This window comes from Phalaenopsis equestris, unplaced genomic scaffold (genome assembly GCF_001263595.1).
Source record: "Phalaenopsis equestris unplaced genomic scaffold, ASM126359v1 Scaffold000229, whole genome shotgun sequence".
NCBI classification, from domain to species: domain Eukaryota; kingdom Viridiplantae; phylum Streptophyta; class Magnoliopsida; order Asparagales; family Orchidaceae; genus Phalaenopsis; species Phalaenopsis equestris.
The window spans coordinates 241,181-263,692 of record NW_018164671.1 but is presented as its reverse complement, the minus strand read 5'-3'; the positions used below and the strand labels follow the sequence as shown (position 1 = coordinate 263,692).

Genomic DNA, 22,512 nt, shown 5'->3' with positions numbered 1-22,512 from the left:
ATTACTACTATAGTATATTAATATATTATTATTATTATTTTATTATATATTATAATTTATAAAATTTAATGTTTTAGAATATAATAAATTTTTTATATATAATTATTTTATATTATTTTATATTTCAAACAATAACGATTCGAACACGAACGAACGCATCACTGTTCGTGTTTGGTTCGTTTAACTAACCGAACGAAAAAAATTTGTTCGCGTTTGTCTCGTTTACTTATCGAATGAATCGAACACGAACTCGTTGACAAACCGAACACGAACTGTTCGCGAACAACGAGCTTTTTTGATGGCCCTATAATGGAACCTAAGCATTTATATCTACTAATAATATACATATTTTCATGCATAAATTTATAGCATAAAAAAGTTATAAATGTGAATATCAAATTTTAAGTGCTAGATATAAAAATATATAAAACTGTATGTGTATGTTGTATCTTATTAATTTAAAAGGGCATTAGCATACATACCTTCCTTATATCATTATGTAATTTTTTTTTTTTGGGCAATTACATGGAGGACATTTGAAAGTTGCTATTTACATAGAACCACTCTCTTTCTTTGGCGGGCATTTTCTATCCGAACACCTGACGTATCTCTACGTGCGGTGCAGGTTATTTCTGAGTTATTTTCAGGTTATTTATGGGTTATTTTCAATTATCCTGAAATAACCCAAAAATAAAGACCGCGGGTTATTTCTGGGTTATTTCGGGATAATTATAAATTTAAAACTTTTCTTAGCTAAAAAAGGGCAAAAAAGGGTATTTACAAGCATTTGTATCTACTAATAATATACATATTTTCATGCATAAATTTATAGCATAAGAAAGTTATAAATGTGAATATCAAATTTTAAGTACTAGATATAAAAATATATAAAACTGTATGTGTATGTTGTATCTTATTAAATTAAAAGGGCATTTGCATACCTGCCTTCCTTATATCACTATGTAATTTTTTTTTTTTTTTTTTGGGCAATTACATGGAGGACATTTTAATTCACAATTTTATTTCATGCAATTGACTAGATTTATAGTGGTATATATATAAAAATTGAAATTTAGATGGTAGATATGTAAATGCATAGTCATTCATTGAGTGTTATATATGTAAATATTTTGAGTTTGAGAAAAATTCTCTTTTTTTTCTTTTCCTGTTTCCTCTCAAATTGAAAATGACACAAAAATAACCTGAAAATAACTCAGGAACACTCTGCGCCGCACGTAGAGCTAGGAGTCCACACAGAAAAATTTTTGTTTTCTTTGTTCTTTCAAATTCTCCCTTAAATATCGAAATTTTCATTTTTACCAATTTTTAAACAAATCTTTCATGACACACATAAATACATCAGTTTCATAGTTAAAAAAAATCACCTGAATGATAAATTTGTAAATATGAATGTTTTATATGGCTGTATTTAACTTTCCCTTCTTCATTTATATCTTTCAAATCTTTTATATCACATAAAATTTCACTATTTTATTTTTGAAAGATGAAATACACTTCTTTTTTTTCATGCAAAGCAGCATTGGCTAGATTATTAGTGGTAAATATATAAAAATTGAAATTTAGATGGTAGATATGTAAATGCATAGTCATTGAGTGTTATATATGTAAATATTTTGAGTTTGAGAAAAATTCTCTTTTTTTTCTTTTCCTGTTTCCTCTCACTTACATCGAAGAAGACGACGTTTCGATTCGCATAACGATCGCTGTAATCAATGCCGTCAAATCTCTGAGGAAACTGAACGTAGCAGAGCTTCTTTCCAAGCTGAGGATCCATCAGAAAGCACATAGCTTCTCTAACGGCTTTGCTGTTGTTTATATAGTGATCGCAGTCAAGATTAAGTATGAAGGGAGCGTTGGTCAGCACAGCCGAGCAACGAACCTGTTTCAAATCAATTCATATAATTAGTTTAATTAATCATAATTAGACTAATCCTTCATACTTGTTCTACATGAAAAATGTTGTAATTAACTTTAAAGGAGTCGTTAATGATGATGATTAAGTTAGTACCAGTGCGTTCATGGCTCCTGCTTTCTTGTGATGTTGGTAGCCGGGCCTCTTCTCACGAGAAACATAAATGAGCTTGGGCAACTCCTTGCCTTCTACGTCTAGAGCACCCTGGCTTCCCAGGTATACCTAGCAGGTTATTGAATCCAAGTGTCAGGCTACAGGTATAAGGTAGGGGTGTAAAAGAGCCAAATACGAGCGAGCCCAGGCTCAGTTCAAGTTCAGCTCGTTTATATTTCGAGCTCAAAAAGTGCGTTAGTGTTTGGTTCAAACTGAACAAGAGCTGTTCACGAACAAAAAAATCGTTTTGACAACTCTAATTACATAGCCATAAGATGTTAAGAGTTAAGGGAAGATTAAAAAACTATTGTTTATGCTAAAACATCATTTGAATCTAATTTAATAATTTTTATTCTATTTTCTTAATTAATACATATGATTGATAATAAATCTTTGTCATCTTGTAGTAAATTATTATTTTTTTAAATACTACTCCTCTATATCATTATATATATATATATATAATTGATGAGTAGTATTACCATCTAAAATTGTATCAATTACAATACATCCCAAACACAAATGAATAAATCTTTGTTCGTGTTCGGCTCTTTAACTTAGCGAACGAGCGCAAGCTTCTTAACGAGCAAAACACAAACTGTTCGGGAACAACGAGCAATTTTGACAGCCCTCATATGAGGTATGTATATAAAACACAAACTGTTCGGGAACAAAGAGCAATTTTGACAGCCCTCATATGAGGTATGTATAGTGCATGTACCTGCCTGCTATGCCATGTCCCTTTTATATATGCATAAAAGATTGACATAAATACCTCATAATACTCATCATGTCGCATAAAAGATTGACATAAATACCTCATAATACTCATGCATTTACATATCTACTATTATTTCAACTATAACATTTACATTTATATAATTTAGTATTTATGACAAATTTATGCATGAAAATAGAAATGTGTATTTAGCCATAAAAAGAAGGAACCTGAATCATGCCGGGATGATCGCGCGTATTATTCCCAGGCCAGGGCGTGCCATCCTGCATCACCCATCCCTCCTCCGGCTTCTTCTGCGACTTCGCCACCAATGCGTTCATCCTCACCTTAAACTCCTCATATTCCCTCTGTACACATATATTATTAATAAATAAATAAAATTTAACCTAACCCTGCAAATATAAATATATAAATAACAGGTTAGTTTGCTCTACCCACCTTCATGGCTCTCCTCTCCTTCACAAAGCTCGGCTGAACCTTATCCTTAAGGTAGTCAATCTTCTCCGAGAAATAGAACTCCGGCGCCCTCGGCTCCACCGCATGCTTCTTACAAAACGGAACCCACCGCCGCGCAAACTCCGCCGTCTCCGCCAGCGCGTCGAACAGCAGCATCGACGACCCGTCGTCCGACACGTAGCAGCTGACTTTATCGACGGGGTAATCGACGGAGAGGATCGAGAGCACGGTGTTGGCGGTGATGATGGGCGGCTCCTTGAGCGGATCGACGGTGCTGACGAAGAGGTCGACGGGGGAGAGGCGGGATTCGAAGCGGGCGGAGAGGCGGTCGAGATGGGTCTCGCGGGTGACGGGAAACCATTTGGGGAATTGGTCGAGGATCCAAGAGAAGGCGAACCAGATCTCGCAGACGACGGAGGTGAGCCAGAGAGGGAAGGCGTCGGTGGCGGGAGTGGTGATGCGGAAGCGGAGGAAGAAGGCGAGGATGAGGAGGCGGAGGATGATGACGATGCGGTATGGGTTTATTCGGCTTGACGGGATCGGTACTTTGCGCCACAGGGGTTGTCGGGCCTCAGCCGTGCTGTAAAACCCTAATTTTTTATTAGTAGCTAAATTTGAAGGAATAATAAGCCAAGTACGTGGTTAAGGTTGTCAAAACAAATTTTTGTTCATGTTAGGCTCGCTAAACAAACGACCTGAGCATGAACATACTTTCTGAGCTCAAAATATAAACGAGTCAAGCAAGAACCGAGCCTGCAAGTACGTACAGCATGTAGTCTTCCTCAATGTCGTGATCATTATTATCATCTTCGTCTTTGTCTGTGAGGCCTCGTTTCTCCTGCATCGCCTTCCATTTCTCCAACCTTTCTGTCCACTCCATCTTGCTTTCCATCTCCCTCTCGCCTTCTAAGTCCTTACCGGCCACTGTAAATTTAAAAACAAATTAAAGCTTAATTAAGATTATATGTAATATGTCACTAATTATGATTAATTACCGCTGCCGAAGGAAGAATAAGCTGCGCCGTTGGGCCTCCATTGGTGAGCTTGCTCGCTCTTTAACTGCAGTTGTGAATCACATTGTTGGGAGTTAGGAATGAGCTGATTCAATCATGGAGTTAGTAGAAAAGTAATAATAATAATAATAAGAATAAATTATGTGATATATAGGGATTCGAACCCATGACCTGAGAGGACTTACAATTTTCAGATAGGCTTTACCAACATGCCACTGAACGCGCACATATATGTATTTATATAGTAGCAATTCACATACATATATATGCGCTTTTCGTGGCCTGTTGGTAGAGAGCCTCTCTAAAGGTCGTAAGTCCCCTCAAGTCACGAGTTTGAATACTCTGGTGGCGCAGTGTCGCCTTAAGTCAGGTGGTACTCGAATTATTTGCACGCCATGTCGCCCTCAAATCTAGCTGGGGTTGAGCCCATTGGGTGGGTTGGGGACCTCAAGCCTCAACCCATTCTTTAATATATATATATATATACATATCCTTTTTTTCCCACTTATTATGGGATAAAAATACTCTACATTTTAAAAAACATAACATTATGTTGTACTCAATTAACCTTTTTTAGAATTGATGAAAATAGTTAATTTTCCATTTAATCTTAAGATGATTTAATTAAATATGTACCGATTGCTCATCAAATTTGTGATGATCCTGTGCCTGCTGTCTGCTATTAAGTTGGACTTCTTCGAGAGACTCAGCCTGGCCAACCTCATCATCTTCATCTCCTTCAACTCTCAGGCTGCCTGCACGTCAATTAACTCCATGAAACAAAAAGTGCAAGTAAATAACATGCAAATTGCTACTATTGTTGATTCATTAATAAGTTCTAGAAAAATTACATTATGAATGTTACTAATATAACTTAGTTATAACCACATCAAAATATCAAAATATATGATTGAAAATGAGTTTTTTTTTTAAATAAATATTAAAGCCACATTATACTTTTCTTGAAAATAAATTAGCATAAGGAGAGAGGGAGACATAAAATATATAATAATTACAAGAATTTATAAATTCATAGCATATAATTTTATATTTTGCGTTAGGTGCGCTCGAGGATTAAAAAAAAAAAATAATTACCTACAAATCATCCCAAATAATATTTAAAAATTGAGATAATTACATAGCCAAACCGTCCTATTTACATATCAACGTCTCGAAAAAAGATAATCACCTACAAATCATCCTAAATAATATTTAAAAATTGAGATAATTACATAAAGGTCGCCAAACCGTCCTATTTACATATCAACGTCTCGAAAAATTTTATTTACGCACGGAAGTCTCGGTCACGCCTCAGTGCATTCGTTTCATCACTCTTTCATGCCTACGTGCATTCTTCGAATCAATCTCCAGAGAAATCCATATCACGTTTTTTCGCTCCTACTTTATCAATTACTGTATTTTTTTCCGAATGAGACGAAAAAGAATACACAGACCATAGTGCGTAAATAACACGTTTCAGAATCTTGATATATAAATAGGAAGATTTGAAGGCCTTGATATGTAAAAATATTATAGAAAATAAAAATGAAAAATATTAGTTGGGATTTTACACTAAATTTTTGATATTTCAGTGCGAATTTAAAAAATGAATGGAAGAGAAGGCACATCTGTAAATAATAAGTTTCGGGGGGGCCATATGCAATTGCTCCAAATTAAAAAAAAACCTTTCTGGCGCTTGTATCGCGTGTTGCAGTGCGGGCAACTCTGGCTCCCCTCCCGGCGCTCGTACTCGTAGCACGGCCGGCAAACCGGAAAGCCGCAGTCGCCGCAAGCCACGAAAACCTCGCCGTTATCATTCAACCCAACCTCATCACTGCAAATCCTACAAAACTTCATCTCTCCCACCTCTCTGCCCTCCTCCAACCCCACCACAAATCCGCCCCTGGAGTCCATCTTGAACAGAGAGAGCTGGAAGACCAAGTTTTTTATGGTGATCGATCGATATTGGGAACGATCTGTCACCAACTCGTGCGTTGGGAAGTCGATGGCATTTTAGTTGGGTTTTAGGTGCAGTTCGATCCTGCGGCTGGATCGCTTGGATGTTGGAGGAAGAAGAGAAGGTCGGTGAGGCGTCAGAGCAGACTTTGCTTGAAGGAAAAGGTTTGCAGTATTATACATTGATGAGGTTTTAAATATGTCTGTGGTAGATTAAGTGGAATGAATAAATTCTGTTTATTTTGCTTTTATTTTATTTCTTTGTGTTGGTTGTAGTATGTATATGTAGGTTGGTTGTCGTTTTCTTTTCAGTGTTGTTGGGTAGATGATGTTGATTGAGTAGGTGAGGTATGAGGAGTTGGAGGATTTCATAAAAGTATATTTGGCCTGCGCGCGTGAACTACTTAAAAATGAAACATATTGGTGATGGCAACCTTTTGAACCACCATTAATTCTGCAGGTTTTAAAAATGGAGTTAAAACATATCTAGCAGCCCCAGAGCAGAAGATGTGAATCCATTACAAGTAGTCACCTGACCCAATGGGCAATGGCCGTTTGACCTAATAGCTGCCCGACCTAACAGCCTCCTGGCCTAATTGTCGCCAGGCCTAGCAGCCACCCAAACATACTCATGGGTCCCACGGACCATATTTATGTACATTCGAAATACCCCGGTTATATCTACATACTCTAGGGGTACAACAAGTAATCGTACCTTGACCCATTCTTAGAATGGGGGTCATTTCATGAATAAAGGTACCGCAAATTGGATTACTGTCTTATTCAAAGTGAACCGCTCCTCTTTATCGAATAGGCAAACCGCACGCACGACTTTGCGCAAGGGTTCTCGAGCGCGTAAAATTTTTAATTTCTTCTTCGTCATCGGTGAGCCTTCTTCATGTATTCTATTCAGTGAGCTACCACTTCAAGCCTTCTTCATGTATTCTATTCGTCATCACTTAGCCACTTCTTCAGGTCTTTTCATTTTGGTGGAAGATGAGAGGCTATCATAAGAGAATGAATGCTAAAAAGAGAAAATGAAAACTTGTAAAATTCACTTTTTAATTCTTGATTCTACTTTAAACAAAACTGAAACATACCACGCATATTTATACTATTGACACCCCATTAGGATTGTGTTAACTCATTTCAATCCTATACTACTATTGACTCGCAAGATTTTTCTTCTAATTTCAGTTACAAAAGTCATTTAAATCACTTTTTTAAAATATATCCCCAAAATCATCTAAAAGTTTCTTCATAAAAATGAGTCTCTAGAAATTTTCAAAGACTATTATAGATTATGGGCTCAATTAAAAGGCCAATTTAATCAAGTTTAATTTTTAACTCCATCTCTTTAACTTGATTTGTTATCCCGAGCAATCTTCATATTTAAGCTACTTGGTGAATATATCAGTTACTTGATCATGATTCTTCTCATACTTCATTTCCACATCCATTCTTATGATGCAGTCTCTAATGTAGTGATAGCATGTGTTAATATGTTCACTTCGATCATGGTCAATGCCAAATTTTTTGTTTTCTCCTTTTGCTACCATTCTTTCTTCATACTTCTCGATTTCTTCTTTGACACTCTTCTTTCTTTTATACAACCGCTTCACGCTAGTTGTCTTGTGCCCTTTGGAAGTGCAGCTAGCTCTCATGTATCATTCTTCTCAATCACCTTGATTTTCTTATCCACAATGTCCCTCCACTTCTTACTTTGGATAGCTTCTTGAAGATTCATGTGCTCATAATTGGTAGAAAGGAAAAAAGTAATAAGATTGTCTTAATTTTCGGTTACCTTATAAATTTCATGTAAAGTTCTGAATCGTGGTACATTTTCTCTTAAACCTTCACTTGAAGACGATGAAGAAGATGGATCCTCTTTAGTACATGCAGTTGGTGATATAGTAAGCTCCTCTTTTTCTTGCTCCAGTTTTTCATCCTCAAAGAAGTTGTCGTGCTCATCATGTGGGTCTCAAACCAATTCTCCTTCTTCATCAAATATAGCATCACGATTGATGATTGTCAATGTTTGGATTATATAACTTTTACCCTTTTGAGTTGGAGTCATGACTGGTGAAAATGTACCTCTCTTGTCATCCAATTTACTTCGTTGCTCATTGAGTACGTGCACATGGGCTCTACTTCCAAACACTCCTAGATGGGAGATATTGGGCTTCTTTCCAATTCATGCTTTATGCAATGTCATTCCCCACACTTCTTGTTGGAGATCAATTGGAAAAGTAAATCACATATGCAATAGGTTCGATTCAAAATTCTTTAGATTGTCTCATACTTTCGAGCATACTTCTAACTATGTCAAAGACAGTTCGATTCTTTCCTTTTGCTACATGATTTTGTTCAAGGGATCTTGGGATAGTCAACGGTCAACATATTTCGTTAACTTCACAAAGTTCTTGAAATTTCTTTGAAGTGAACTCGCCTCCTCGATCAAACAACATGAGTTTGATTTTGAAGCCGCTTTCTTTCCCACCAAGGTTTTAAACTTCTTGAATACTCCAAAGATCATCGATTTTTGCTTCAAAAACTATACCCATATTTTTCTTGAAAAATCAAAATGCATATAAGGAACTAATCACTCTTACTAAGAGAGCTTGGTTTGATTGGACCACAGACGTCCGTGTGTATGAGCTCAAGTGGCTTTTGTGCTCTTGAATTTTTCTCCTTTGAAAAGCCCTTCCTAAATTGCTTCCCAAGCAAGCATCCTTCACATATCTGGTTCGAGTGACTGATGCAAGGCAAACCTATCACCATTTTCTTCTTTCATAATTGCTCCAGTCCTCCAAAATTAAGATGCCCAAATCTAAGATACAAAAGCCAAGATGGATCGTTGTAGCAGGCTTTATGACACTTGGCAATATCATTTTGAATATTGAGCAAGAACAATCTATTTCTTGACATTTGTATCTTTGTAATTATGTTGCTCATATTGTCTCTAATAAAAAGATTTTTATCTTTCAAATGAATATCATTACCTCTCTCTAAGAGTTGACCCAGACATAGAATATTACTCTTCATATCTGGCATATAATAGACGTTAGAGATGAATTAGTGCTTTCCACTCTTCAATTGGATAAGGATTTCACTTTTGCCCTTCACAACTACCATGGACTCATCTTTAAATGATACATTGCGGCTCATCGACTTGTCAAACTCCACAAACATATCTTTTCTTCCACACATATGTTTGTTTGCACTGGTGTCCAAATGCCTTGTATTATCTTCACCTTTTTGTTCTCCTTATATGCCAGTAGCAAAGTGTTATCTTTCTTTCTTCTCTCACATAATTAGCTTTATCTTCAACTTCATTGTTATTGGGAGTTTTGCATTCTGCAACATATTGACCAAATTTCTGACAGTTGTAACACATCACTTGAAATTTGTCATATATTGGCCTTGATTTTTCTCTTCCATGCCCTCGTATTGAATTTCCTCCTCGTTCAAAATTGGTATTGTTTTTTTTTTTTTGCCATTATTGGAGCTCCTACCTCCGTCCACATCCATGACTATAGCCTTGTCCTCGACCACGGCCTCTTCCTTGTTGGCTTCTATCATACTCGAGACTCTCTTCTTTAGTTGAATTATTTTGCATCTTCAAGAGTTGTTTCACTTGCTTCTTCTTTTTTGTTCTTCATAAGCACGTGAAGAATTCAAGAGCTGCTTGATTGAGATAGCCTCTAAGTTTTTGGTATCTTCAATGACAGCGATAATATGATTGAATTTTGAATCTAAAGGTTGAAGAATTTTCTCAATAATCCTTACATCTTCTAGCTTCTCTCCATTTCTTTTTAATTGATTAGAAATTGTTAAGACTCTAGCTAAAAAGTACTAGGAGATGACTCCAGCTCTTTCATATGTAAATCTTCAAACACACCCCTTAATGTTTGGAGACACACCTTCTTAACTTGCTCCACTCCTTTATAATAGGTTTGAAGCTTCTCCCATGCCTCTTTGGTACACTTCACATCATAAAAATTTTCAAAAGCATCATCATCTAATCCTTGAAAGACTAGAAAGAGAGCTTTATTGTCTCTCTTCCTCAAATCTCTTAGATTATCCTTTTGAGTTTGAGATAGTCTTGGCTCGTCTTATGGCTCATTGTAGCTTTTTTCTGCCTGTCTCCCATACGTCTTATGCTCCAAGAAGAGCCTTCATCTAGATGCTCCAATTGTCATAGTTCCTATTGTTGAGCGTTGGGACTTGAAAGAAGATCATACCATTACTTGTCATCTCCATAAAAAAGAAACTTTGGCTCTGATACCACTTTGTTGGAAGATAAGAGGCTATTATAAGAGAATGAAGGCTAAAAAGAGAAGAACACTTTTCTAACTCACTTTTATTACACTCTTTTACTTTTTGATTCTACTTGATACAAAACTCAAACACACCACACCTATTTATACTAGTGACACCCCCATTAGGACTGTGCCAACACATTTCAATCTCATGACTATTATTGACTCTCAAGAATATTCTTCTATTTTCATTAATTAAATATTCTAGAATTCTCTAAATCCCTTTTTTAAAATATATTTCTAGAATCCTCTAAAATTTTATTCATAAAAATGAGTTTCTAAAATTTTCCGAAGGCTATTCTAGATTATGGGCTCAATTAAAAGCCCAATTTAATCAAGTTTAATTTTCAACACTTTTGTCAATATCGATGAGCCAAATCCACTGCTTTATCCTTTTTCATTTCGTCCGAAGCCTCCTTTCTCTCTGGGTAATCTTTTTTGTCACGATATGTGATTTTTACGATTGTCTGTTTGTCGTCGGTAATCCAAAAACACTCTTCTCTGATTTCTCAGCTCGTCCCCATTGATTTCTCAAGCGGTATGTATGCCATTTTGCTCATAGCCTTCTTTCTCCCCAAGCTGGCTAGATTTGCACCTTTTATGTTTTTTCAGCTACAAGTCTGGATACTGCAATTAGCATTTTTTGTTTGTATGTGTTGTCTTCATTATATATGGTTTACTGTAGGCATAAAATATGTGGCTTTGGTTAATACGACTTTGAAAATAATTTCTCATTTCAGATTAATTCTTTGTACTTAGATTCTATGAAAACTATGGGTTTGAATATTAATAAATTGTATGTTTGGACTTTTAAGTTATATTTTTCATTTTTTTGTTAAATTTAACTTGCGTTGAAAGTGAATGGATGCATTCATTCAATATATGTAGGCATGCAAGCATTGATAGTAGTTATTTCCACGCGTATATTATGTGGATTTTAAACTTAAGTAAACCTTGAACAAGAATGATATGATGAACTGTAAAAAAAAAAATTTTTTTTCTTATTTAAACACTCTTCTCATTTCTTGTTTTTATTCAAGTACTGAAGTAACATAAATATTTTGTTTCAAAATTCAAAGTTTCTTATTCATAAATGAATGGAAGTTTCTGAAACTGAAGTGAATGCAGTAAGAGTATCTATTTGTATTGATATTTGAGATGTAGAAGGAGTGAGTAGTTTAAGTTATAGTTGTTTGTGTATGATAAATGATTGGAGATTTCTCATACAATGGTTGAACAAAAATATGAACTGCCAATACGAATCTCAAAACAATCGAGCCGCTCAGGATAGTGATAGTGTATGGATGATCGAGGTGTCAAACCAAAAGAGCATAATCTGAACTGTTTACCCTGCGACCGAGCGCTCGGTCAGAGTCAACCGACATGTTTTTTGCTTCTTTTTAAAGGAACCCAGAGTCGTCGGCTTGTCTATTTATATATAGTCGTATTATTCCCTTATTCAAATAAATCTCTCTCTCAGATCATACAGATGATTCGAAGAGGAGAGGAATCGTAAATAAGGATATACGACAACAACTAGGTAAATAATTTTAAAAAGAAACATGAAAGACTTATGTATGGGTAATCTTCGTGCGATAAGTCGAGAGTATACTTTCGAATAAGATAGGATTGAAATACCTCGAAACACGGTATCCACGAAGAAAATCCTTACATATGTCACCCATAACCTAAGAACCAAGAGAACATTTTTGTTCTAGACTCAATAGCACTCCCAAAGAAATGTATCTATATAATTAATTGCAATTTGGGGAAATCAAATAATGTTATCTTGGGGAATACCCAAAAATTCTCTCGATAAAAGGTGTTTTGCTTGTATTATGATAACCTGGTGAAATAAGACACCAATGGATGGTTATTTCGTATGGGAATACCTCTATGCTTTCAGAGCTCTTGTTAAACCACATGAAAGAGAGTGAGTTTCTCGCATCCCAAATGGGTAGCGTTCATCGGCATGCAGAACCTATGAAATAACCAAATCGACTCGACAAGGATATCCCTATACTTTAGAGCTCACCAGGCCATAAGGGCAGAGGGCGAATCACCGTATCCCAAACCGACGACAACTCAACAGTAATTAGCCAGTCAAGACAATACCAACAAAGTTACAAAATGACGACATGGCTCAAAAGGGATCAACAACAGTAAGGGTAGAGTAATCCCTAAGCAGGTGTAGGTATTCGGGTCATGATACCACGAATTCATCATCCAAAGCCACTAAGGCCTTAAGTCTACCAGTCGACTGACTGATTCTTTACTTCGACAGGTGCAACTGCCATTCGACTGGTCGCCTCGGCCGACCGAATTAAAACATGTCAACTAATCGGTTAATGTCATATTCAAATTTAAATTATAATACATATTTGGTATAAGATCATCACAATTAATTTCATTAAGAGCGATTTTCGTAACCTGTCCTTTCTTTCTGTAATTGTACAAATACACATTTATAAATAAAAGAAAAAAAACAAATAAAGAGACTTTTTCTCCGATTTCTCCACAGGAATTTGCCTAATTACTCTTCGTCTCTCTTTCTCTCTCTCTCTCTCTAATCCTCCTCCAGGCTCTCACTCTCGAGGCTTGTTCAAAAGATAACTTAGGATTCAACAAAAATAAAGATACAGTACAAGATATTAACTAATTAGCGGCAATTTTGATGCAAATTTTAGCCTTAGATTTGCGTCTATTTTTCTTCATAAAAAATTAAGGATGATTTGTGAGTCGAACACTTTCAACACAAACAATTTACATCGACTTCAGTGCCACCAATCCATTGACACAAACTATTTGTGTTGAAGTTTGCATTTATAAATTCTCAATGCAATATAATAACATCAAAGACTCAGACAACATTTTCGATGTTAATTAGATTGCGTCAAAATATTTTGATGCCAGCCTGATGTCGATGCCCTAAAGTTCTAATCCCACGCACTCAAGCCTCATTCTTATTTTCTCTGTTCCATAGGTTAGGGGTCTGGAGATTGGTGTTCTCCACTGAGCGTCTGACGTGTCATTGGAGTTTTTCACCGGCAAAATCACAGCTCCGGCGAGTATTATTGCTCTCCATGCTTAAGTAAACTCCTCATCTCTTATTTGGACCTTCCCCTTCATTATTTTTCCTTATTTATTTTTGTTTTTTTTTGTGAAAAATGAAGTTTCAGTGTTAGATATGTAATGCATAAGAATTGTGTTTATATGTAAATATTGCAGTTTAGGTATTCCGCATGTAATATATAAGCATTGTGTAGTTTCTATGAAAAAATTGAAGTTTGGGGGTTAGATATTAAGATATAAAAAATGAGTGGAAGGTATGAAAAAATTGAAGTTTAGGTGTTGGATATGCAATATATATGAATTGTGTGAAATGTATATAAAAGTTGAAGTTTGGTGTCTTGATATGTAATACATAAGAATGGTGTGATTTGTAGGTAAAATCTAAGTATAGGTTCATGTTAGATATGTAATATATGAGAATTGTTGTGTTTCTATGAAAAAAATTATAGTTTGGGTGTTAGGAATGTAATACATAAGAAATGAGTGGAATGTATGTAAAAGTTGAAGTTCAGATGTTAGAAATGTAATACATATGAATTGTGTGGAATGCATTTACAAATTGAACTTTAGGATGTAAATATATAATACATAAGAATTGTGGTAATTAGATATACATACATACCTCCGATAAGTCGGGCCCCTCCACTCCCTCCACTATGAGACGAGACACCTCTAGTGGGGTATATATTGAGCTTGTAGGAGACTCATAAGTGATCTTTTATATTAGGCTATGTTTAATGATCTTTTTGATACTTTGTGAAATACTATTTCTATTCCGAGTTCTATCCCTCGAGGCAGTGAGTCACGCGTATCACAAAGATCATCAAGAGTATATATGATTCTCTGTATCTCTCCTAGAAGAAGATCCCAATCACGACTTGGGATACATGGTTTAGGGAGTTCGAGGTAGAATCGATTAATTTTGAATTAGAATTAGAATTAGAATTTCAATTTGTTTTATTATACTAATAAATTTTGCATGATTTTTAATTTGCGGAGGTCCTTCCACTGGTTGTCCTTCCACTGGTTGTCATAACATTGCCAGTAGACCTGACATATTTTTGAGGTTTAAGGAAAGAATATATTATGTAAAATGTTCACTATGGCCTACAAAATGGGGAGCGGTCTATTTGGGTTGGAGAGGAGATTTGGACGCAGTTGACAAGAACTTGGGCCTTTCATAATTACTAGAGATAGAGGGCAACAAACTAATTGAACACAAGGTCCAAGGGAGTCAAGGGAACTACACTAACATTAGAGGATTAATCCCGCACAAAGAGCACTACCAGAAGTTGGTATGGTTCACTAAATGTCTGGCAGTTCAATGATGCAATTATCTGATACTTACTATTTTTCATGTCCACAAGATTAACAGCTTGGTCAACCGCCCACCATTGCAGAGTTACTTGTCAAGACACGTCGTCATTGGAGAACACAATGGTGGGTCTTCGACCTCTCTCGGCGTGTCAATAAAGTAAAAAAAAAAAGTGATTTTTATATTTTTACATCATTAATCTAATATGACGGTTAATCCTTGAGTTTAATTAACAAGAGCAGTATGAGCACATCCAAAACTCGCAAAGCTAAAGTTAAAACTAGAGCCCCACAATCACTAGTATCAATACAGTCTCCCAATATATAGTTTGATTTTGAGATGTGGAAGCAAGTTTCATAGAAGAAGTGGAGGGTGTACAATATGTGCACAAAAGGTATTGTATTTGAGGCCCTGCACTCCCGAGCTACTCAGGGTGGCCCAAGGTCATAATCATTGGAGCATGAGGAACTTGCTCGATGTGTCACCGCTATAAGTAAGGAGCTCTGTGAGTTGTGTGAGGACCAATAGAAAGTCAAGAATACTATAACAAAACTAGCGAATTAGATTTTAAATCATCGAGGCAAGCAACTAAGTTTGGTGGTTGAGGAGGGAGAAAAGGAGGAAGAGGATGATAAATTCGATGATGATGCCCTGTAGGTGTCTATGTATTTTTTTTATTATTAAGTATGCTGACTTATTATTCTTTTTATCTATATACTGTGTTTAGATGTAAACTTTTATCGATTTAGAGTAACATTTGTTAAATTATATTATTTAACAGTGGATACATGTTTGTGCAATAGACTCTATGTTGTGCTTGTGATGAGTAAATATTAATGATATTCATTTTGTGCAAGTTGTAAAAATCTTATCGTTCTTTCATATTTTCTTAAAATTTGCTCTAGTTTTCCGTTGGATATTACTGATGCTAATTTCTTCAAAACATTTCGATGCTTTTCGACACATTTCGATGCTAATCAATCTCATCGACAGAAACAGTGGAAGCAAATAATGACACAAGTTTGTGTCCACCAAAAAGTAAACACAAATATCGTAGTTAACTTTTGCGTTAGCTTGGGTCGCGTCCAAGCTTATTAACGTCAACAATGTTTGACGCTAATGTCAACGCAAGCTGTATATGTTAGAACGCTACATGCATTTTTGACCTCCATTTTTGTGTGGACCATATGTCCGATGTAAATCCGCATCTAAATTTTTTTTGCATCGGATTATTGTCATATTAACATCAGATTTAGCCGACGCTAATTTGTTTCAATCCTGTAGTGATGATAAGACTTAGTTAGAACCTAGCTTAGGATACAAAGGGTTTAGTGTTTATTGGGAAAGTAACTATGTCACATCAAACAACCATTATTTTTGTCCCGAAGGTTCAATATTATTTGCTCATAAGCATCTATCAAGATATCTTGGGCAACTTGCTCTGTCCTTCACTAAGGAGTGTTCATAGCTTGCTGTTCCTGTATTTTTCTGTTGTTGATAATTTCCTACTAAGCTGCCCCAATTTGGAGAATATATGCGAATCACATCTGAAATTTAGATTACAAATTTTAATTATTTTTCAATATTCATAAAAGAAACTTTTGCATTTGCATTTATTGTTGTTTGAAACTCACATTTCTTGCATTATGTGAGGGTCGACCAATTGTTTGTTATGTATTTATTTTTTGGTTCATAAAGATGAATTAATGTTTATTTTTGGCATGCTGAAAGACCAAATGAGGGGAGTTGGTAAGTCCTAACCATTATAAAGAGACGACTTATCTTGCAATATGAAATTTGTGCACTTGTGAAGAAAAAAGCAGTTTCTGTCATGTAAAATTTGACCGAATCATTCTGCATATCATGTTTGCTTACCCTCATTTTTGTGATTGCGTTCTTTGCATTCTTTCTTCAACAAAAAACTGGTAGTTTGCTGGGCTGATTAATGTTTGGGATATTTAAATACATACCGCCCAATTCTTATGTATTTATGAATCTAACACCAATTGTTAAAATAAAATTATCACAATATATATTTCAGCGTTGGATTTGCGTTTATTTTTTTATTGTAAAAGATTACAGATGGTTTGTGCGTCGAATACCGTCAATGTCAACGCAAATTGTATGCATCAAGAATCCATCAATGCAAACTATTTGGATTGAAGTTTGCGTAAATAAATTGTCAACACAATATAATAACTTAATAGCGTCGAAGACTCGGACAGTGTTTCCGATGCTAATGAATCTGCATCGAAATATCGACAACAATCTGACATTGATGTCCTAAAATTCTAATCCCGCGCACTACAGCCTCATTTGTACTTTTAATTGCCTTTTTTTTAGAAATATAGTTGAAAGATGAAGTCCCCCTAAGGGTAACTAGAGCCGATTTATGGCAAATGATCAATGAAATACCAAAGATCACTGAGAAGCCAAAACTAGTGTCAAGCCAAAACTAGCGTCAAATCTTTTTCCAGACTTCAGTGTTACACATGATTGGAAGAAGTAAAGTATTTTCTTGGATCATTCATACTGAAGGATCAATCTGATTATACATAATCTCGATGTTATACTTGTTGAGAAGAATTTTCTTGATAATATCTTCAATATTGCAATGGATATCAAGGATAAAATAAAAGATAACGTAAAACCAAGATTCAACTTGAAAGAGTATCACAAGAGGACAGGGTTAGAACTGCAAGATACAAAGGCAGGTAAAATAATAAAACCCAAAACTATATAATCTCACATTGGATTAACAAAGAACAATTTTTAAGTGAATGCATTCTCTGAACTTTCCTATTGGTTGTGTGTAAAACTTAACCCACTGTGTTGACTTGGGAACGTGGAAGATATTTGACCTGAGAGGTATGTCTTCTCGATGAATACAGTCACACGTTACATTTTATTTTTAACTAATTTGCTTCCATATTATTCAAAAAAAATCCTCATGTTGCAGATTGTTGAATAAATTTAACCAACTGTTAAAAATAAATAACATTTAGAGGACTCTATATGCGAGGCATATATTTTACAGAAGACTATTACTTTCTATTCCTAATATTTTGAGCATTCACAACCAAAATTATCTTTATTTATATATCAGACGAACCATCATGGAGACATGATAAATACTATCTTAGTGATAAAGAGATTCGAACAACTACCTTATAAGTTCTACATAACTGTAATGAAGTCCAACCATTTATACAATAAAATTTCTAGTAATATGATTTTTTTCAATTGAAGTAACTTTTCACGTATAAGTACATTGAAGTAACTTTTCAATCGACAAACAAGTAAAATAATTTTCACAATCAAAGTAAAAATTGATTATACACTAGAAATTCTTATAGGTTCATAATTAAAGCAATAGAAGTACTAATAAGGGCTTATTAGATCTTATCAAGGTGCCTAATCACAGTGTCACAACATGACAAACAATTGCTGTGAATGGTTATATATTTCATATGAGTTCATGGTATGAGTGAAAGAAGATATACATTTGTGGTGTTTGTGTTAAAGGCAATTCCCGCTCAAATAGTGAGATCAGGTATTATGGCATACTTGAAGAAGTAGTGCAGTTGCAATATCTGGGGAATTATGAAGAGGTTTCTCAGAATATGGATGATGATGATGATATTATTGAAGAAGAAATTTAAAGTTCTTAGTCAACTAACTCTTCTAATGAAATAGACTAACAATGATATCTATGATTAGATTTTAGTTTCTTTCTGGTCTTATCTTTTGCAATATTAGCTTTCCATGTTTCACATCGTTTGTTCTGTGTTTTCTTATTTTTACGTCATGTTTCCTATTTTAGTTTTGCACCTTTCTGCATGTAATTTTGCTACTTAATATTTATTTGACTGATTAATGTTTGGGATATTTACATACATACTGCCCAATTCTTATGTATTTATGAATCTAACACCAATTGTTAAAATAAAATAATCACAATATATACTTTAGTGTTAGATTTGCGTTTGTTTTTTATTGTAAAAGATTTCAGACGGTTTGTGCGTTGAACACCGTCAATGTCAACGCAAATAGTATGGATCAACAATCCATCAACACAAACTATTTAGGTTGAAGTTTGTGTAAATAAATTTTCAACGCAATATAATAACTTAATAGCGTCGAATACTCAGACGGTGTTTCTGATGCTAATGAATCTGTATCGAAATATTGACAATAATCTGACATTGATGCCCTAAAATTCTAATCCCACGCACTACAACCTTATTTGTACTATTAATTGCATTTTTTTAGAAATAGAGTTGAAAGATGAAGTCCCCCCAAGGGTAACTAGAGCCGATTTATGCCAAATGATCAATGAAATACCAAAGATCACTGAGAAGCCAAAACTAGCGTCAAATCTTTTTCCAGACTTCAGTGTTACACATGATTGGAAGAAGTAAAGTATTTTCTTGGATCATTCATACTGGAGGATCAATTTGATTATATATAATCTCGATGTTATACATGCTGAGAAGAATTTTCTTGTTAATATCTTCAATACTACGATGGATATCAAGGATAAAATAAAAGATAATGTAATACCAAGATTCAACTTGAAAGAGTATCACAAGAGGAGGGGGTTAGAACTCCAGGAGACAAAGGCAGGTAAAGTAATAAAACCCAAAGCTGCATAATCTCACATTGGATCAACAAAGAACAATTTTTAAGTGGATGCATTCTCTGAACTTTCCTATTGGTTGTGTTTAAAACTTAAGCCATTGCGTTGACTTGGGAATAAGGAAGATATTCGACCTGAGAGGTATGCCTTCTCGATGCATACAATCACACATTACATTTTATTTTAGACTAATTTACTTCCATATTATTAAAAAAATCCTCATGTTGTAAATTGTTGAATAAATTTAACTGTTAAAAATAAATAACATTTAGTGGACTCTATATGCGAGGCATACATTTTACAGAAGATTACTACTTTCTATCCCTAATATTTTAAGCAAGGACAATACATAGATCGAACGGTTGGTGATATGCCTTCACAATCAAAATTATCTTTATTTTAGATATCAGAGGAACCATCATGATGACATGATAAATGCTATCTCAATGAAAAAGAGATTCAAACATATGCCTTATAAATTCTACAGAACTGTAATGAAGTCTAACCATTTATACAGTAAAATTTCTAGTAATATGATTTTTTTCAATTGAAGTAACTTTTTAATTATAAGTACATTGAAGTAACTTTTCAATTGACAAACTTGTAAAATAATTTTCACAATCAAAGTAAAATATGATTATACACTGGAAATTCTTATAGGTTCATAATTAAAGCAATAGAATTAAGAATCAGAGCTTATTAGATCTTATCGGGGTGCCTAATCATAGTGTCACAACATGACAAACAATTGATGTGAATAGTTATAGATTTCATATGAGTTCATGGTATGAATGAAACAAGATATATATTTATGGTGTTTGTGTTAAAGGCAATTTACGCTTAAATATTGAGATCAAGTATTATGACATACTTGAAGAAGTAGTGCAGTTGCAACATCTAGGGAATTATGAAGAGGTTTCTCAAAATATGGATGATGATGATGATGATATTATTGAATAAGAAATTTAAAGTTTTTAATCAACTAACTCATCTAATCAATTAGACTAAAAATGACATCTATGATTGTATTTTAGTTTCTTTCTGGTCTTATCTTTTGCAGTATTAGCTTTCCATGTTTCACATTGTTTGTTCCGTGCTTTCCTATTTTTACGTCATGTTTCCTATTTTAGTTGTGCACCTTTCTGCATGTAATTTTGCTACTTAATATTTATTTCTCCTACTTACTTTTATTTTTCTTACATTTGTTGCTTAGTACTAATTTATTAATATCTTTTTCTGTTACAGGTGACTTTAGGCAGTGTGGGTGATCGGCAACCTCATAGACCACAGAGCACTACATCATTTAGAAGGGAGGACAAGTTGTCTGTGACCCACTCTTCCACAGACAACACCAGTGCCATGTTGTTTATGAGCACCACCACCGCTACAACCCCTCCTGCACCATCTATTAGTGCTCAATCCATTATTGTTGCTCCATTATGACCACCAACTCATATTGTTGTAGCCCCACTCGCATTGGTTATTCCTCCCACTACCGCACCAACTCTTACTCAACTACCATCTCCCACTCCCACATCAGCTCCCACTTGGCCACTAGCTTCCACTCTCGCACCAGCTCCCACTTAGCCACTATCTCCCTCCTTCGATGCATCAGACCCCTCTACTGCCACCCCTCTGAGGGTGGATACTTCCGACCACTTATACAATTTATCAGAAAGGGACTCGTAAGTTACTTTAACATTATAAGTAGTTCAATGTTCATTTCAATATTTTGTGTGACTATCATGTGTATTTCAGACTCATTCCTCTTAGGTTGCTCGTGATACAAATCACAGATGTCATTAAGAGCAGATATGATACTTTGTATCTCTCCAGGAAGCAGTTCCTACTGGATACTAGATACATGTAGCTCTAAGAATTTGAGGTAGAATCATTTCATCTGAATTAGAATTCTAAATTTAGGCTATTTTGTCATATTAATCAACACTACAAACTTTTCAATTTGCAAACCTCCTTCTATTGGTTGTCGAAGCATCACTGATGGATCCGACTGATTTTTTAGATTCACACCAGACATTGGTTCGATGATATGCTCTTCATAGCCTGGAGGAAGGGAAGTAGCCAATCTGGGTTGGGGAGGAGGTTTCTGCTGATTTGACAAGAGCACAGACCTCTCCCGAGTAGAGGTGTAAACCAGTTGAGTCGAGCTTGTGCCACCCAAGGCTTGAGCTTGAGCTTAATTAATCTTATCGAGTTTGAGCACGAGCTCGAGCTTAAGTCTACAAGTTCGAGCCAGCTTGTTTATTGTAAAATAGAAAAATAATATTAATTTAATGTAGTGTTATAATAAAATGACAAATAGAATGAGCAATTAGAAGAGAAATTATAAGAAATCACTTAATATAAAATACAAAATATTGATTTGTAAACATTTTTAATGCTTTAAAGTTAACGTCTTCAAACTCAATATATTTCAAGCATATTTTTTATTGATATTTCTTTAAACGGGTCGGCTCACGAGTTAACAAGTCAAGTTGGGGCTACCTTGAGCGTGGCTTGTTAGCCCATCAAGCTCAGTTCATGAGCTACATATCAAGCGGACTCACGAGTCAGCTTTACTCACTTACACCGCAACTTCTAAGTATCAAAGGAATAGACATACCAATCTGCAAAATAAAAGGAGTGAGAGGGCCATGGGCATTGCTTTTCATATTGAAGGCTTAGTCCCCCACCCGGAGAACTACCACAAGATAGTAAGATTCGCCAAACACTGAAAAATAAATGATGCAATTTAATTTTTGTTACTACTTTTTCATGTCTAAAGTCTAAGGAGCTTGGTCGGGCCCCCACAGCTGCAGAATTGCTCGTCCAGGCGCGCCAGCGCCAAGGGACGCAGCACTGTGCTGCGACCTCTCTTGGCATATGAATGTAAGTAATAAAATTATTATATATA

General features: G+C 35.2%; 1 protein-coding gene and 1 long non-coding RNA gene across 4 annotated transcripts in view; one reads left to right on the top strand and one right to left on the bottom strand.

Moving 5' to 3' along the window:
- LOC110023735 (cellulose synthase A catalytic subunit 7 [UDP-forming]) overlaps window positions 1-6,232 on the bottom strand; it is a 9,486-nt gene extending 3,254 nt beyond the window's left edge. Inside the window, 8 exon segments of the mRNA XM_020723294.1 lie at window positions 1,514-1,900; window positions 2,030-2,155; window positions 3,035-3,172; window positions 3,264-3,861; window positions 4,049-4,205; window positions 4,277-4,340; window positions 4,931-5,049; window positions 5,980-6,232. Of these exon segments, the coding sequence (XP_020578953.1) occupies window positions 1,514-1,900; window positions 2,030-2,155; window positions 3,035-3,172; window positions 3,264-3,861; window positions 4,049-4,205; window positions 4,277-4,340; window positions 4,931-5,049; window positions 5,980-6,208 (1,818 nt within the window). The 5' untranslated portion in view covers window positions 6,209-6,232.
- Window positions 6,233-6,343: 111 nt separating this feature from the next.
- The window catches only part of LOC110023736, a 16,769-nt gene continuing 600 nt past the window's right edge, over window positions 6,344-22,512 (top strand). For 2 of the 3 annotated variants that reach the window (XR_002293937.1, XR_002293938.1), the window contains exons 1-4: window positions 6,344-6,415; window positions 20,844-21,283; window positions 21,372-21,483; window positions 22,384-22,487. This is a non-coding gene — a long non-coding RNA (uncharacterized LOC110023736). Of the gene's footprint in view, window positions 6,416-20,843; window positions 21,284-21,371; window positions 21,840-22,383; window positions 22,488-22,512 lie in introns of those variants that run through there. The other variant, XR_002293936.1, reaches the window with a different exon arrangement.